This window comes from Saccopteryx bilineata, chromosome 2 (assembly GCF_036850765.1).
Source record: "Saccopteryx bilineata isolate mSacBil1 chromosome 2, mSacBil1_pri_phased_curated, whole genome shotgun sequence".
Lineage (NCBI taxonomy): Eukaryota > Metazoa > Chordata > Mammalia > Chiroptera > Emballonuridae > Saccopteryx > Saccopteryx bilineata.
The window spans coordinates 376,334,572-376,350,512 of NC_089491.1; the positions used below are offsets into that span (position 1 = coordinate 376,334,572).

The 15,941-nt window shown below is 40.3% G+C and overlaps 1 protein-coding gene across 2 annotated transcripts in view; it reads left to right on the forward strand.

Moving 5' to 3' along the window:
• Positions 1–15,941, forward strand: part of NPEPPS (aminopeptidase puromycin sensitive) — a 100,446-nt gene that overhangs the window by 64,769 nt on the left and 19,736 nt on the right. The window contains exons 9-15 of one of the 2 annotated variants that reach the window (XM_066263812.1): positions 572–686; positions 3,591–3,755; positions 4,951–5,055; positions 5,469–5,529; positions 10,256–10,365; positions 12,135–12,198; positions 14,802–14,938. In XM_066263812.1, coding sequence (XP_066119909.1) covers positions 572–686; positions 3,591–3,755; positions 4,951–5,055; positions 5,469–5,529; positions 10,256–10,365; positions 12,135–12,198; positions 14,802–14,938 — 757 coding nt within the window. Of the gene's footprint in view, positions 1–571; positions 687–3,590; positions 3,756–4,950; positions 5,056–5,468; positions 5,530–10,255; positions 10,366–12,134; positions 12,199–14,798; positions 14,939–15,941 lie in introns of both variants that reach the window. The other variant, XM_066263811.1, reaches the window with a different exon arrangement.

A 15,941-nucleotide genomic window follows, 5' to 3' on the forward strand; every position in this document is an offset into this window, starting at 1 on the left:
TATCTCTTGTTTTATAAATTCTACTGACATAGTCTTTCATCTTCCTAGAACTTTTTCTATCCTGTATACTCTAAGGAAATATTTTCTTTTTTTTTTAAGCTAACATTTAAAAAATTTTTTTTACAGAGACAGAGAGTGAGTCAGAGAGAGGGACAGACAGGGACAGACAGGAACGGAGAGATGGGAAGCATTAATCATTAGTTTTTCGTTGCGCATTGCGACACCTTAGTCGTTCATTGATTGCTTTCACATATGTGCCTTGACTACGGGCCTTCAACAGACCGAGTAACCCCTTGCTCGAGGCAGCGACCTTGGGTCCAAGCTGGTGAGCTTTTGCTCAAACCAGATGAGACTGCGCTCAAGCTGACGACCTAGGGGTCTCGAACCTGGGTCCTCGGCATCCCAGTCCGACGCTCTATCCACTGCGCTACCTCCTGGTCAGGCAGGAAATGTTTTCTTGACGTCTCTAAAGCCTAACTTGACCATCTTATTTACTGTTTGAATCTCCCTCCCCCATTTGTGCATGCTTTTATTGCAATACTTTTATTGTTTAATTTTTTTTTCAACACAGGGAGACTGCATTGCTTATTGATCCAAAAAACTCCTGTTCTTCATCACGCCAGTGGGTTGCTCTGGTTGTGGGACATGAACTCGCCCATCAATGGTTTGGAAATCTTGTTACTATGGTATTTAATATTTTTAAGTGCTCAAATATATTTATCTTCATCCTGCTGCACATTATTTTGGCTAAATAGTATTTCAGCGTTTCCTGGAACATTATGCCAAAAAAAGTTGAATGATAGAAAAACTTTATTTCAAAAGGTCCACATTGAAGAGTGTTTACCATAATCTCTATATTGATGAAGAGCATGTGAACAATCTTTTTTCAACAGAAAATACTTCCTAAATTGTTCTATAATTTGTCTGCTAATAGGGCAAATCATGATACTAATTTAGGTAAGAGAACAAGATTCATCTTAGGTGGAAAGATTCCACGCAATGCGATTCAGGTTAACTGTAGTTTTCTGAATCATATGTATTATGAAGTTCACTAGCTGAAAAGTAGCCTGTTAATACACTATCTTCAATTAAGTGAAAATGTTTTCAGGGGTCAGTTATTTTCATTGCCTAAAATGTTATGTTGAAATTTGATAGGAATGAAAGCAAAGAATTACTGTAAAGTTTATTAAAATTTCTACTGTCCCATTGAAATCCTTACTGTAATGTTTGCAGTGAATGATCATTGTCCTTTTAGTCTTGACCTTTCCTTCTTACTCTAAATAAATACTGTCTCCAGTAGCCAATTATGTTACAGCTTGGGAGCACAGGATTTAATAAATGAACCAGGAAGGAAGGAAGGAAGAAAGGAAGGAAGGAAGGAAGGGAGGGAGGGAGGGAGGGGGGGAGGGGGGAGGGAGGAAACTGGAGATTCTGGGGTCAGCCTGATTCCCTGATGGTATTTTAGGCTGCCAAAGATCAGAACCTGACTTGGATATTAGTTGAGACCATATGTCACAGAAATAAGCAAGAAAGTAAGGCATGTAGCAACTATGACATGTCTGAGAAAGTTTCTAAAGGAAGTCAACTCTTGAAAGTAAACCCTTTCCTTTTGCTTTGGATGTTTACAACCTTACTTAGAGGTGAAAAAGTTTTTTGAAATATAATTTTATGTGGAATTAGTACCTGTATTCAAATATGTACAGAAATATTCTTTTCTACTTAATGCAGCAAGTTTGTTGCTACTTAAGTTTTTTTTTTTTTTGCCCTGGTTGGTTGGCTCAGTGGTAGAGCATCGACCTAGCATGTGGAAGTCCTGGATTTGACTCCTGGTCAGGGCACACAGGAGAAACGAGATACAACTGTCTGCTTCTCCTCCTCTCCTCTTGCTCTCTCTCTCTTCTCCTCTTCCAGCCATGATTTGTTTGATTTGAGCATGTTGGCCCCAGATGAGGATGGCTCCATGGAGCCTCTGCCTCAGGCACTACAAATAGCTCAGTTGTGAGCATTGGCCTCAGATGGACAGAGCATCAGCCCCAAACAGGGATCGCTAGGTATTTCCCAGTCAGGGCAAATGCAGGAGTCTATCTCTCTATCTACACTCCTCTCATTTAAATTTAAAAATTAAAATTAAAAATATATTTTTTTTGCTCAGCTTTCAGCAGACCTTTTATGATTTTTATTTTGAAACTATCAGTAATAACTTTTAGTAGGGGAAATGTGTACACTATTATATTGCTTTCAAGCAACTTTATACTGGATTTGAGTAACTAGTTATTAGATGCCAGTTTCATTAACTGAAATTCAAGGGCATAGAGATATATGGAGAATAACTAGCTTTGTACCATCTACCTTAATGGAGGCTACTAGTTAAATAAGGGCACAGAGCACTTAGACAAATAGCCATTTATCATTTTTAGTGATAGGCAGAAAGGGAGAGAATGAGAAGCATCAACTTATAGTTGCATCACTTCAGTTGTTCATTGATTGCTTCTCATATGTGCCTTAACTGGTGGGCTCCAGCTGAGCCAGAGACCTTGGGGCTCAAGCCAGTGACCTTGAGCTTCAAGCCAGTGACCTTTGTACTCAAGCCAGCGACCATGGGGTCATGTCTGTGATCTCATGCTCAAGCCTGTGACCTTGCGCTCAAGCCAGATGAGCCTGTGCTCAAGCTGACAACCTTGGGGTTTCAAACCTGGGTCCTTAGTGTCCCAGATCAATGCTCCATCCATTGTAACACCACCTGGTCAGGCTAAACTAAATTTTATATGACAATAGAGGAGATAATATAGACAGGAAGCGTACATTTATTCACTCTTCCTCTTTTTCATATAAGGGCTTCCACACCATTCCCTTCTCCTCCTTCCTTTCTACTTTTGGTAATAAAATGTTACTTATAATGTTTTGAAATGTTTATCATGCTAATATCACCAATTAGCCTCCCTCCCTCCCTTCCTTCCCTCCCTCCCTCCCTCCCTTCCTTCTCTCCTTCCTTCTCTCCTTCTCTCCCTTCCTCCCTCCTTCCCTCCCTCCCTCTCTCCCTCCCTCCCTCCTTTCCTTCCCTCCCTTCCTCCCTCCCTTCCTTCTTTCCATAAGACAGACTCCCACATGCTCCCCAACCAGGATCCACCTGGCAACCCCATCTGGGGCCTATGCTCAAGTACCAAGCTATTTTTGGCACCTGAGGCTAACTACACTTGGACCAACTGAGCCATCCTCAGTGCCCAGGGCCACACTCAAACTAATTGAGCTACTGATTGTGAAAGGGGAAGAGGGAGAGAAGGAGGGGGAGAGATGCAAATAGTTACTTCTCTTGTGTGCCCTGACTGGGAGTTGAACCTGGGACAACCAGACACAGGACCAGTGCTCTATATCTACTGAACCACTGGCCAGGGCACCAGTTGGCCTTTTATGGAATCTCTTTTAAGCACCTCTTTTGTTCAGAAATGTGAATTATTTACTAATTATTTTAATTGAATTTTAGTTCATTAAGTTGTAAGTTTTAAAGTGTAGTGAAAGGGGCATGTGAGTTTTTCAAATTAGTGTAACAACAAGCATTTTGTTTTCTTGACATATTTCTCTTTTGTTTTTAGGAATGGTGGACGCATCTTTGGTTAAATGAAGGCTTTGCATCCTGGATTGAGTATCTGTGTGTAGATCACTGCTTCCCAGAGTATGATATCTGGACTCAGTTTGTTTCTGCTGATTATACTCGTGCCCAGGAGCTTGATGCATTAGATAACAGCCATCCTATTGAAGTGAGCCATAATTTCAGCAATTTGCTCTCATTCATAATGAAGTAATTTGTTACAGAGTTACTGAAACTCTGAAAATTGCATGAGTGATTTTACTTGTTTTTATAATTTATATTTCCAATCTTGAAAATCTAACAAGACTGTTTTTTTTAAAATTATGTTTCTTTTTAAGGTAGGCAGTATAAAAAATTGACCCTTGTAGAGGCAAGTACTAGTATTCACTAAATACATTTTATTGAACAGTATGGGAAAACCATATCTGTTGGGTAATACACATAGGGGAACATTATCATTCCATTGTTTGTTTCAAAGAAAATTCAGAACATATTCTTTTATTATTGTCATTATCTGCTTTATTTCTATTTAATTCTCTTGAATTAGCTTACCGTTATTCAGCTAATTTACATGTATAAACTTTGCCTCCAAAGAACTAGACTTATAGTCTATATAACTCTTAAGCCATTACAGCTAGTGCAAGGAAGCAAATGTTTTTTAATTTTGGGGGGGGGGTTTGTATTTTTTTAATATATATATATTTTTCTGAAGCTGGAAACAGGGAGGCAGTCAGACAGACTCCCGCATGTGCCCAACTGGGATCCACCCGGCATGCCCACCAGGGGGCGATGCTCTGCCCATCTAGGGCGTCGCTCTGCTGCAACCAGAGCCATTCTAGTGCCTGAGGCAGAGGCCACAGAGCCATCCTCAGCACCCAGGCCAACTTTGCTCCAATGGAGCCTTGGCTGTGGGAGGGGAAGAGAGAGACAGAGAGGAAGGAGAGGGGGAGGGGTGGAGAAGCAGACGGGCGCTTCTCCTGTGTGCCCTGGCCAGGAATCGATCCCGGGACTTCTGCATGCCAGGCCGACACTCTACCTCTGAGCTAACCGGCCAGGGCAGGACGCAAATGTTTTTCATCTCTCCCATCCCCACTGCAACTCACCACTAGCACTACCAATAAGCAGGTTCATAGTGACTTGCCTCCCAGCGAAGCAGAGCCAAGACTGGACTCTAAGAGATGATGGAGATCATGTTATATATTCTACTTTATTAGTGTTACTATTTTTAAGGATCAATTATACGTTATGAGTGAGCTAAAGGTAGAAAAGTATTTTAGAAGAATTTTCCTAGAAAGCTTTTTATGGAATTTAGTATTACAAGCTCCCTGCTTCCTGTCATAACCTTTGAACACACTGTCTGCCAGGTCAGTGTGGGCCATCCTTCTGAAGTTGATGAGATATTTGACGCTATATCATATAGCAAAGGTGCATCTGTCATCCGAATGCTACATGACTACATTGGGGATAAGGTAAAAAAGCAATTTTAAAAGGCTTCTATTCTTTTATGGTGAAATCATAGAATTTTGCATGGAAAAATGTCAGATTTTATTCAGATTTCCTAAATAATTTTTTCCTAGAATTTAGAAGGACATTACGCTGCTCTGGTTTATCTTTATTTTATGTTTTATATTGACTTTTGTGATCTCTTGGGTGAATAAGGTACAGATATGTTTGGGAGTGGGTAGAAGGCTGGTATAAAACTTAAAAGTAAAAGTAGAAAGTAGAGTATGCATTCTTAAATAAAAGGCAGTGGACATATATATGTATTGGAGTAAATGTGACACTTAAGAATTTGAGCAAAGGAGGTTTTGACTATTAACATGTAAATATACTGTAAATTCTGAGGTCTGACTCTCTTGGATTAAAAACTGTGTTTTCTCAGGACTTTAAGAAAGGAATGAACATGTATTTAACCAAGTTCCAGCAAAAGAATGCTGCCACAGGTAATCTTTAATAGCTTGAGATAGAAGTGGAATATGTTGGCAATCTATTGAGAGTGGGATGTTTAATTTTTTTTAACTGCTTAACTTTCCTTGTGATTGGATAGGAAATAAAGTTGACTTACTTGATGCCATTTGTTAAGTCAGGGACACTTATCCTTTGGTTGTCTTTCAGTAGGCAGCTTTCCATAATAGCTCAGTGTTTTATGTTTGTTTGTTTGTTTTTAGGTGAGAGAAGGGGGGATAGTAAGGTAGACTCCTGCATGCACCCTGACCAGGATCTATGGCCAGTGCTCGAATACTGAGCTATTCTTAGCGCCTGAGACTGATGCACTCATACCAACTGAGCTATCCTCAGCTCCCAGGGCCACACTTGAACCAATCGAGCCACTGACTGTGGGAGGGGAAGGGGGAGAGAAGCACATGTTCGCTTCTCCTGTGTTCCCTCACTGGGAATCAAACCTAAGATGTCCATATGCCAGGCAGACACTCTATCCACTGAGCCACCGGCCAGGCCATACCTCAGTGTTTTGTCACTTAGAAGAGTCTAAAGCCTGACCTGTGGTGGCGCAGTGGATAAAGCATCGACCTGGAAATGCTGAGGTTGCCAGTTCGAAACCCTGGGCTTGCCTGGTCAAGGCACATATGGGAGTTGATGCTTCCAGCTCCTCCCCTTCTCTCTCTCTGTCTCTCTCTCCTGTCTCTCTTCTCTCTAAAAATGAATAAATAAAAATAAAATTAAAAAAAAACCCTGGGCTTGCCATGTTAAGGCACATATGAGAAGCAACTACTATGTGTTGATGCTTCCTGCTCCTCTTCCCCTTTCTCTCCTGCTGTCTTTCTTCTCTCTAAAGTCAACAAATAAAATCTTTTTTTATTATAATTTTTTTTTACAGAGACAGAGTCAGAGAGAGGGATAGATAGGGATAGACAGGAATGGAGAGAGATGAGAAGCATCAATCATCAGTTTTTTGTTGCGACACCTTAGTTGTTCATTGATTGCTATCTCATATGTGCCTTGACTGTGGGCCTTCAGCAGACCGAGTAACCCCTTGCTCAAGCCAGCGACCTTGGGTCCAAGTTGGTGAGCTTTTGCTCAAACCAGGTGAGCCCGTGCTCAAGCTGGCAACCTCAGAGTCTCGAACCTGGGTCCTCCGCATCCCAATCTGGTGCTCTATCCACTGTGCCACCGCCTGGTCAGGCAGTTTTGGATTTTTTAGTGAACAGAAATAGTGTTTTAAAACAAAAAAAAAACAACACAAGATTTATATAATGTCATTAGTATCCAGTACAATGATAAATGTTCAGAGAGTCTGGCCATAGGCTGTTCCTGAGGTTTGTGACTTAAAAATACAGTATCTCTGTTCAGGATATGATGCAGCCTTGGCCTTGACACCTCCTACCCCCATAAATGTCCATCTTAATTATAAAATAGTCATTCTGTTCCTTTGAAAAGACTATAGAATAATGTACTCTTGTAAGTTTTATGAGTCTTTGGCATGCATATACAGGCATATCTTGTTTTCTGCACTTTGCAGATACTGTGTTTCTTACAAATTGAAGGTTTATGGCAACCCTGCATTGAGCAAGTCGATCAGTACCATTTTTCAAACAGGCTTAGATGATGGTTAGTATTTTTTTAGCAATAAAATATTTTTTAACTTGATTCCTGGCCAGGGCACACAGGAGAAGTGCCCATCTGCTACTCCACCCTTCCCCCTCTCCTTTCTCTCTCTCTCTCTCTTCCCCTCCTGCAGCCAAGGCTCCATTGGAGCAAAGTTGGCCTGGGCACTGAGGATGGCTCCATGGCCTCTGCCTCAGGTGCTAGAATGGCTCTGGTTGCAACAGAGCAACGCCCCAGATGGGCAGAGCATCGCCCTCTAGTGGGCATGCCAGGTAGATCCCTGTCAGGCGCATGAGGGAGTCTCTCAGCCTTCCTGCTTCTCACTTCAAAAAATACCAAAAATAAATAAATAAAATAAAGTAAAAAAGTATTTTTTAACTAAGGTATGTACATTTTCTTTTTTTTTTTTCTGAAGAAGCAGAGAGCAGAGATAGACTCCCACATGTGCCCGACCGATCCACCTGGCATGTCCACTAGGGGGCGATGCTCTGCCCATCTGAACTGTTGCTCTGTTGCACCCAGAGCCATTCTAGCACCTGAGGCAGAGGCCATGGAGCCATCCTCAGTTCCCTGGGCCAACTTTGCTCCAATGGAGCCTTGGCTGTGGGAGGAGAAGAGAGAGATAGAGAGAAAGGAGAGGGGGAAGGGTGGAGAAGCAGATGGACGCTTCTCCTATATGCCCTGGCTGGGAATCAAACCCGGGACTTCCATGTGCCAGGCTGATGCTCTACCACTGAGCCAACCGGCCAGGGCTAAGGTATGTACATTTTTAGACATAATGCTATTTCATACTTAATAGGTTATAATATAGTATAAACATAACTTTTTTATGCACTGGAAAATCAAAAAATTTATGTGAGTCACTTTATTGAGATATCTGTTCTATTTTGGTAGTCCGGAACATAACTTGCAGTATCTCCAGGGTATGTTTGTATATAACATATGAAGAAAAAACCTTCTGCTTTTAAAACTGTAATGGGGTCTATTAAATGTTTCTGATTCAGTAGGTCTGTGGTGAGGCCCGAGAGTCTGCATTTCTAACAGGCCTCCAGGTGAAGCCAATGCTACTAGTTGATGGGCCACATTTGAATAACTAGACCTACCCTGTACCTTTTTTTCGTTTACTTTGTGGTTTATGAAGACTGTTGTCAGTTCAAATACATTTCAGTTACCACACATGGTTTTTACCCTTTTGCAGCAGTTCCAGTGCCCTTATTCTATCCTCACTGCACTTCCCTTAATTTGTGCCTTTGTGATCTCTGCATAGCTTTCTGCAGTTGCCTATTCACTACTTATGTTGTCGTGCTCTCTTCAGTTTCATCTCTCACTGTGAGGCTAGCTAGGGTTGTCTTTCTGAAATGAATATCTGATTGCATCACCCAACTGATTAAAAATACTTGGGATACTGCCTGACCTGTGTGGTGCAGTTGATAAAGCATCGACTTGGAATAGCGAGGTTGTTGGTTCGGAACCCTGGGCTTGCCTGGTCAAGGCACATATGGGAGTTGATGCTTCCTGCTCCCTACCCACTTTCTCTCTCTCTCAAATTAATAAAATATTTTTTTAAAAATAAAAATACTTGGGATATAACATTCCCTTCATGATAAAGTCAGTACTTTTTTTTTTTAAGACTTTATTTATTCATTTTAGAGAGAGAGAGAGAGAGAGAGAGAGAGAAGGAAGGGAGGAGCAAGAAGCATCAGTTCCTACATATGCCCTGACCAGACAAACCCAGGGTTTCCAACCAGCGACCTCAGCATTCCAGGTCAACATTCTGTCCACTGCGCCACCACAGGTCAGGCCAAGTCAGTACATCTTTTTAAGCCATACAGCAGGGGTCCCCAAACTACTGCCCGCAGGCTGCATGCAGCCCCTTGAGGCCATTTATCCAGCCCCCACCGCACTTCCGGAAGGGGCGCCTCTTTCATTGGTGGTCAGTGAGAGGAGCATAGTTCCCATTGAAATACTGGTCAGTTTGTTGATTTAAATTTACTTGTTCTTTATTTTAAATATTGTATTTGTTCCCATTTTGGTTTTTTACTTTAAAATAAGATATGTGCAATGTGCATAGGGATTTGTTCATAGTTTTTTTTATAGTCCGGCCCTCCAACGGTCTGAGGGACAGTGAACTGGCCCCCTATGTAAAAAGTTTGGGGACCCTGCCATACAGAGTAGAGTCTTCAGCAGTTTGGCCCTGCCTACTTTTATGACCTCATTGCTTATTACTCCCACACATGTACACTCTATCTTCAGCTTATTGAACATATTGCTCTTTTTTTTATATTTATCTTTTCTTATACTTTCATATTTGTCCATAGACCACTTATTCTGCCTATGTGGAGTGAGCTAGTGGTTCATTCCTAACGAACAACTCCTCTTCAGGATGCAGACTGAAATTCAACTCTTATGAAACCTTTATTTTCTTTGGATTTTTCTTTAAGTATTTCCTCTGTTTGTGCCCCCATTACAGTATGTATCACATGGCATTACTATTTCGCTCACTCTGCCACCACCTCATTAGGTTGACTTTTTTTTTAACTCTGTTAATTGAATGGTGTAATGGTTTTGTGTTTGTGAATGATTATTTAGTAGTGATTATGAATATGTTTTCATTTATTTGTTTCTATTCATTCTTGTTCAAACTCACCTATTTGTCTTTTGTTTATTATAATTTATAATTTTAATAAATTGGAACAATTAAGAACATCTTAGGCCCTGGCCTGGTGGCTCGGTTGGTTAGAACATCATCCTGAAGTGCAGAGGTTGCTGGTTCAATCCCTGGTCAGGAAACATGCAGGAATAGATCGGTGTTCCTGTCCCTCTCTCTCCCTCACCTTGCCTCTTTTGCTAAAATAAATTTTAAAAAGTAAAAAAAAAAAGAACATCTTAGAATATAAGATTAGTTTTTATAATAGGATTAACTTAATGGGGAGGCAAGGAGGACATTAATTTGGTTCACTGTTTCCTGAATGTGAAAGAACCAAAGAGTTGGCCAGCAATGCAGTGTCAAAAGTTACATAAAATTTCTGGGGTTTTTTAGGAAAATAAAAATGTAAGCTTTTACATTTTCATTTTACATTTTTATTGTTTGTGTTTATCTCCTAGAGGATCTCTGGGAAAGTTTAGAAAGTGCTAGTGGTAAACCTATAGCAGCGGTGATGAATACCTGGACCAAACAAATGGGATTCCCCCTCATTTATGTGGAGTCAGAACAGGTAAACTTATAAAAGGTCCCTTAGTTTGTCTGATGTATTAAATGAAATTCAGTCAGTGGTTTCAAATTTGCTTTTCTGTACTTTTAAGAATTCCAGGTGACATTTAAACTAGCTTGTACTCTCAAAATGCACCCAAATTTACATGGTACGTTACAATGTAAGTTAACTTTCCAAAGCCACATCTTAACCTTAAACACGATTATGTTTTATAATGAAGTATGTACATTGGAGGATCTCTCAGTTAGATTGGCTGCAAGCATTTGAAAAGGCAGTTTAGGGAATGCAGTCAATCATATTTGGTGGAAAAGAATGTCTGTAAGTTTAGTAAACCTACTACTGTGACCATTTTGTTTCTTTCTAGTATTCTTTCTCCATTTTGGACTAGTCTTCTATAAGAGATGTCTGATCAAACTTGACATTGACTATGTAGAATGACAAGTAGTTTTCATTTTATCTGATTGTTTTAAGAATAACAACATACACAAGATGATTATTTCTTTCACCTCTGGGAATTTTATTCCCTCAAAAACTATCAACACTTCAAAACTATTAAAATATTTAATGATTACACAAAAAGCTCTTAGGTTATAATTTTTCTTCAAGTGAAGCACACTTTGATCCCACCAATATCCCACAGAGGACACCAATATCCCACTTTCTACCAATATTATTGAGATTCAGTTAACTTTTCCATCAGATTACTTTCCAGGCTTTATTTACTTTGGGTTAAGACTATACTTTCAGGGATCATTTCTATAGTTTGTCATATTTACTTTGGGTTGATTTTGTTTTTGTCATAAGCACAGCCAAACTCATCCTCCATTTTCATCACATGGAAAAGCCTATCTATGACTTAATTTTAAAAATAGGAGAGCTGTGTAGCACAAAATATCTTGATTGTGATCTATTTCTAACTTTAAAATTCCTAAATTTAAATATTTTTGCTTCTGAATCAGTTTAAAAGTCACCTTTCAACTTTTTCCAGGAAATATTTGTGATACTAACTAATCCATGTTGTAGTGTTTCAGTTCATTAGTTGTTTCTCTGACATCCAAATGGCCATTGCTTCCGCATTCAAATTTTTTAGTTTTTCAATTCTATCTCTAGTAGTCAGTTTATCCATAAAGGTTATTGGCCTAATTTTATTTTTTATATGTGGTCTAAGTTTGTTATACCTTGTGTTACTTAAAATATTCTGAGGTATAGTAACAAATGATAAATGGAACAAATGACTGCATTTTGTTGAAGCATTTTTAAAAATATGTACTTGCCTTTGTTGCTTCTGGCTTTTTAGAGTTTTGCAGTTTTTCCCCTCACTTTTTGTTTGATTGTAAAGCTCATCCTTTGAAAACACAGTGTGTGCTTCTTTCATGTTTATCAGTCATTCTAAAATTTTAAATTCTGAATACTGAGTCCACATACTAATCTAAAATAATTTGCTATATTATTTGTTATGTGTCCCTTTGAAAACTTTAATCCTTTAAAGTTGTCTGGGTACATATTCTCTTCTGGGGGCCCATATTACATAGAACCTGCTCTTTCTTTTTTTTTCTGAGAACCTGCTCTTTTATTTAGACTATTGTGATTTTGAAACCTAAATAATAAAGTGACTTTTCACTATTCTGTAGCATCATCGTCTTCATCACCATTGCATTTCATTTACTATGAGACATTTGATTATACTTGTTTTACCCTTACTTTGTCACAGAAATGTTGCCCACTCCAAAAAAAAATTTTTATATTACTATAGCCTTGTTTTGCTTATTTAGGTAGAAGATGACAGATTACTGAAGTTGTCCCAAAGGAAGTTCTGTGCAAGTGGACCATATGTTGGTAAGCAAATGGCTATAAGTAGCAGCTGATCACTGAGTTTGGATATGATACTAATAGTGTTCTAACTAATAGAAAATAAGTATCCATTTTTAAATATTTTTAATAGAATTAAATAAAAACAAGGAATTGGTAATAGAATAAAAATGAAATCCAGAAAATCAAGGAAGGAGACTTATAAAGTATTTGTAATATTGTCATATTATTAGATTTTTGAAATTCCATGCCTCTGTGTATGAAGATAGGAATATCCAAGAAGTGATGTGTCTAACTTTAATCCCTAAAAGAAGATTTGATATAGTTTTATGTGGGTAGCTAATTATTTTATGTTCTTGGGCATAATAAGTAAATCCCAATGATTATTTAGATATATTATAATGTTAAGCACTGTCACTGACCCTTATTTTATACTTTCAGCAACCCTAGGTAAATTATTTCCATCTTACAGAGGGAGCTGAGACATTGGTAGGTTAGTTAAATTGCTTAAGATCACCTTGAGTTAATTCTCTGAGTTAAAGAGTAGGAATTCATCGACCTGGAAATGCTGAGGTCTCCGGTTCGAAACCCTGGGCTTGCCTGGTCAAGGCACATATGGGAGTTGATGCTTCCAGCTCCTCCCCCTTCTCTCTCTCTGTCTCTCTCTCCTCTCTCTCCCTCTCTGTCTCTCTCTCTCCCTCTGTCTCTCTCCTCTCTAAAAAAAAAAAAGAGTAGGAATTCAAACAAAATAGTTGGATTCCATGAGTTTATACCCTTAACCATCTATCACTCATCTCCACTTTTTTCAGTATTTCTACAAGTCATTAGACTGTTTTACCTAGGAAATTAAGGTACATTGAAAAATAAAAAAATAAAGTGTCTTTTCACACCTTTTTAACTTCCTTTAAAATAGCATCACTGGTATCACCTGACCAGTGGTGGCACAGTGGATAGAGTGTCGACCTGGGATGCTGAAGTCCCAGGTTCAAAACCCTGAGGTTGCTGGCTTGAGTGTGGAATCATCGACATGATCCCATGGTTGCTGGCTGGAGCCCAAAGGTCTCTCTCTGGTTTGAAGCCTAAGATCAGTGGCTTGAGCCCAAGGTTGGTGACTTAAGCAAGGGGTCACTGGCTCAGCTTTAGCCCATTGGCAAGGCATATATGAGAAGCAATCAATGAACAACTAAAGTGAGTTGATGCTTCTCATCTCTTTCCCTTCTAATCATCTCCCTCCCTCTCTCTCACTAAAAAAATAAAATAAAATAGTATGTCTCAACAGGGGTAGGTGTATATCAGAATCAACAATGCCTTTTCATGTACACCCACCAAAATATGATAATACACCCTACTAAGGTTAATAGGTATAGCTTTCCACCCTTAACCTTCGTTAGCATTTAGAATTACTCTTTTAATAATTAAGTCTTGACAAATCAGATGACGGGTATGTTATCCAAATAAATCCCTGAGGGTCACAGTTGTCACTTTCTGCTTCATACCTGAAGTCTGCATTGTAAGACTGACAGGTTTTGCTAGTTTTCTAATACTCTTAATACTCTGTGACCAAGAAGGCAGTGCTAAAACCTGAAATATCCCAGTATCAAGAGGAAATTTTAATTTGTGGTTTAGCCTGATAGCATAAAACTGTATAACTTGTTAAAATATTTCCTTTAATGTACTATTGGGCAGTGACTCTCTTTTGTTTTGACATCTTAATGCAAAGTCAGTTTTGCTGTATGATACAGTAAAATGCAAAATACAAGAGTGTGTGTATCTGCCTTACAAAAGCTTTAGCTTTTAGAGTTGAGTCATCCATGCTGGACTGCAGCAGCTCCCAAGGTATACCATGCCTCTCAGAAAAATAAAAAACACTCCTAGTGTTTCAGTAGTTTGTATACATGTGAAAGACTGCAGGTACCTTAGAATTTGTTTTTAAATGCAATGTGAGGGTTTTCACCCACTGAAATTTCTTTAAAACCATAAAATTGGCCCTGGCCGGTTAGCTCAGTGGTAGAGCATCGGCCTGGCGTACAGGAGTCCTGGGTTCGATTCCCAGCCAGGGCACACAGGAGAAGCGCCCATCTGTTTCTTCACCCCTCCCCCTCTCCTGCCTCTCTGTCTCTCTCTTCCCCTCCCACAGCCAAGGGTCCATTGGAGCAAAGTTGGCCCGGGTGCTGAGGATGGCCCTGTGGCCTCTGCCTCAGGTGCTAGAATGGCTCTAGTTGCAACAGAGCGAAGCCCCTGATGGGTATTGCCCCCTGGTGGGCATGCCGGGTGGATCCCGGTCGGGCACATGTGGGAGTCTCTCTGACTGCCTCCCCGTTTCCAACTTCAGAAAAATACAAAAAAAAACCAAACAAAAAAACCCCATAAAGTCATTGTTGTCTCTTTTGCTCTGTAAAGGGAAAACAAATTCACTATATTTGTGAGCCTATAAGTCAGTCAACTGTTCATATATATATGAAAGGTCACCTGAAAGAGTTTTTGTACCATTAAAAATGAGCCGTTAGCTTAGTAGTTAGATTAAAGCCTGTGCATAGGATACCAGTCCTCTCTCTCTACCTTACCTTCTATTTTTTACGGTGAGAAATTATTTTTCAAGTTTTCTAATTGTTCTTCTCTTGCTTAAGGAGAAGACTGTCCCCAGTGGATGGTTCCTATAACAATCTCTACTAGCGAAGATCCCAACCATGCCAAACTGAAAATTCTAATGGACAAGCCAGAGATGAATGTGGTTTTGAAGAATGTCAAACCAGACCAATGGGTAAAGGTGAGTCCAGAAATGGCATGGCCATTTTTATCTTAACTAAATTAACTTATTCTGCTCACTTCTTTTATGCATTTTATGGCTGGTTCTAAATTCTACTGATTCAATTTAGACTAGGTCTTGCAAAGAAAAAAACATTTCTAAATTTTCCTGTGTGAAATTTAGGTCCAGCGTTCAAATAGTATTGTCTAGCCCTGACTAGAAAGCTCAGTTGGTTAGAGCATTGTATTGATATGCAGAGGCACATACAGAAATAAATCGATGGGCTGACCAGTGGTGGCACAGTGGATAGAGTGTCGACCTGGGATGCTGAGAACCGAGGTTCGAAACCCTGAGGTGCCTGGTTTGAGTGCAGGTTCATCCAGCTTGAGTGTGAGATCATAGATATGATCGCATGGTCGCTGACTTAAGCAAGGGGTCACTGGCTCAGCTAGAGCCCTCCAGTCAAGGCATGTATGAGAAACAATCTATGAACAACTAAAGTGCTGCAATTACTAGTTGCTTTTTCTCTCTCCCTTTCTCTCTCTCTCTCTCAAAAAAAAAAGAAAATAGATTGATGTTTCTTGCTATCTCTATCCCACTCTCTCTCCCTGTCCCCCTCTCCTCCTCCCCCTTTCCCCTCTTCCTCTTTCTCTGAAAATTAATTTTTTTAAAAAATAGCATTGTCAGGCCCTGGCCGGTTGGCTCAGCGGTAGAGTGTTGGCCTGGCGTGGGGGGGACCCGGGTTCGATTCCCGGCCAGGGCACATAGGAGAAGCGCCCATTTGCTTCTCCACCCCCCCACCCCCCGTCCTTCCTCTCTGTCTCTCTCTTCCCCTCCTGCAGCCAAGGCTCCATTGGAGCAAAGATGGCCCGGGCGCTGGGGATGGCTCCTTGGCCTCTGCCCCAGGCGCTAGAGTGGCTCTGGTCACGGCAGAGCAACGCCCCAGAGGGGCAGAGCATCGCCCCCTGGTGGGCAGAGCATCACCCCTGGTGGGCATGCCGGGTGGATCCCGGTCGGGTGCATG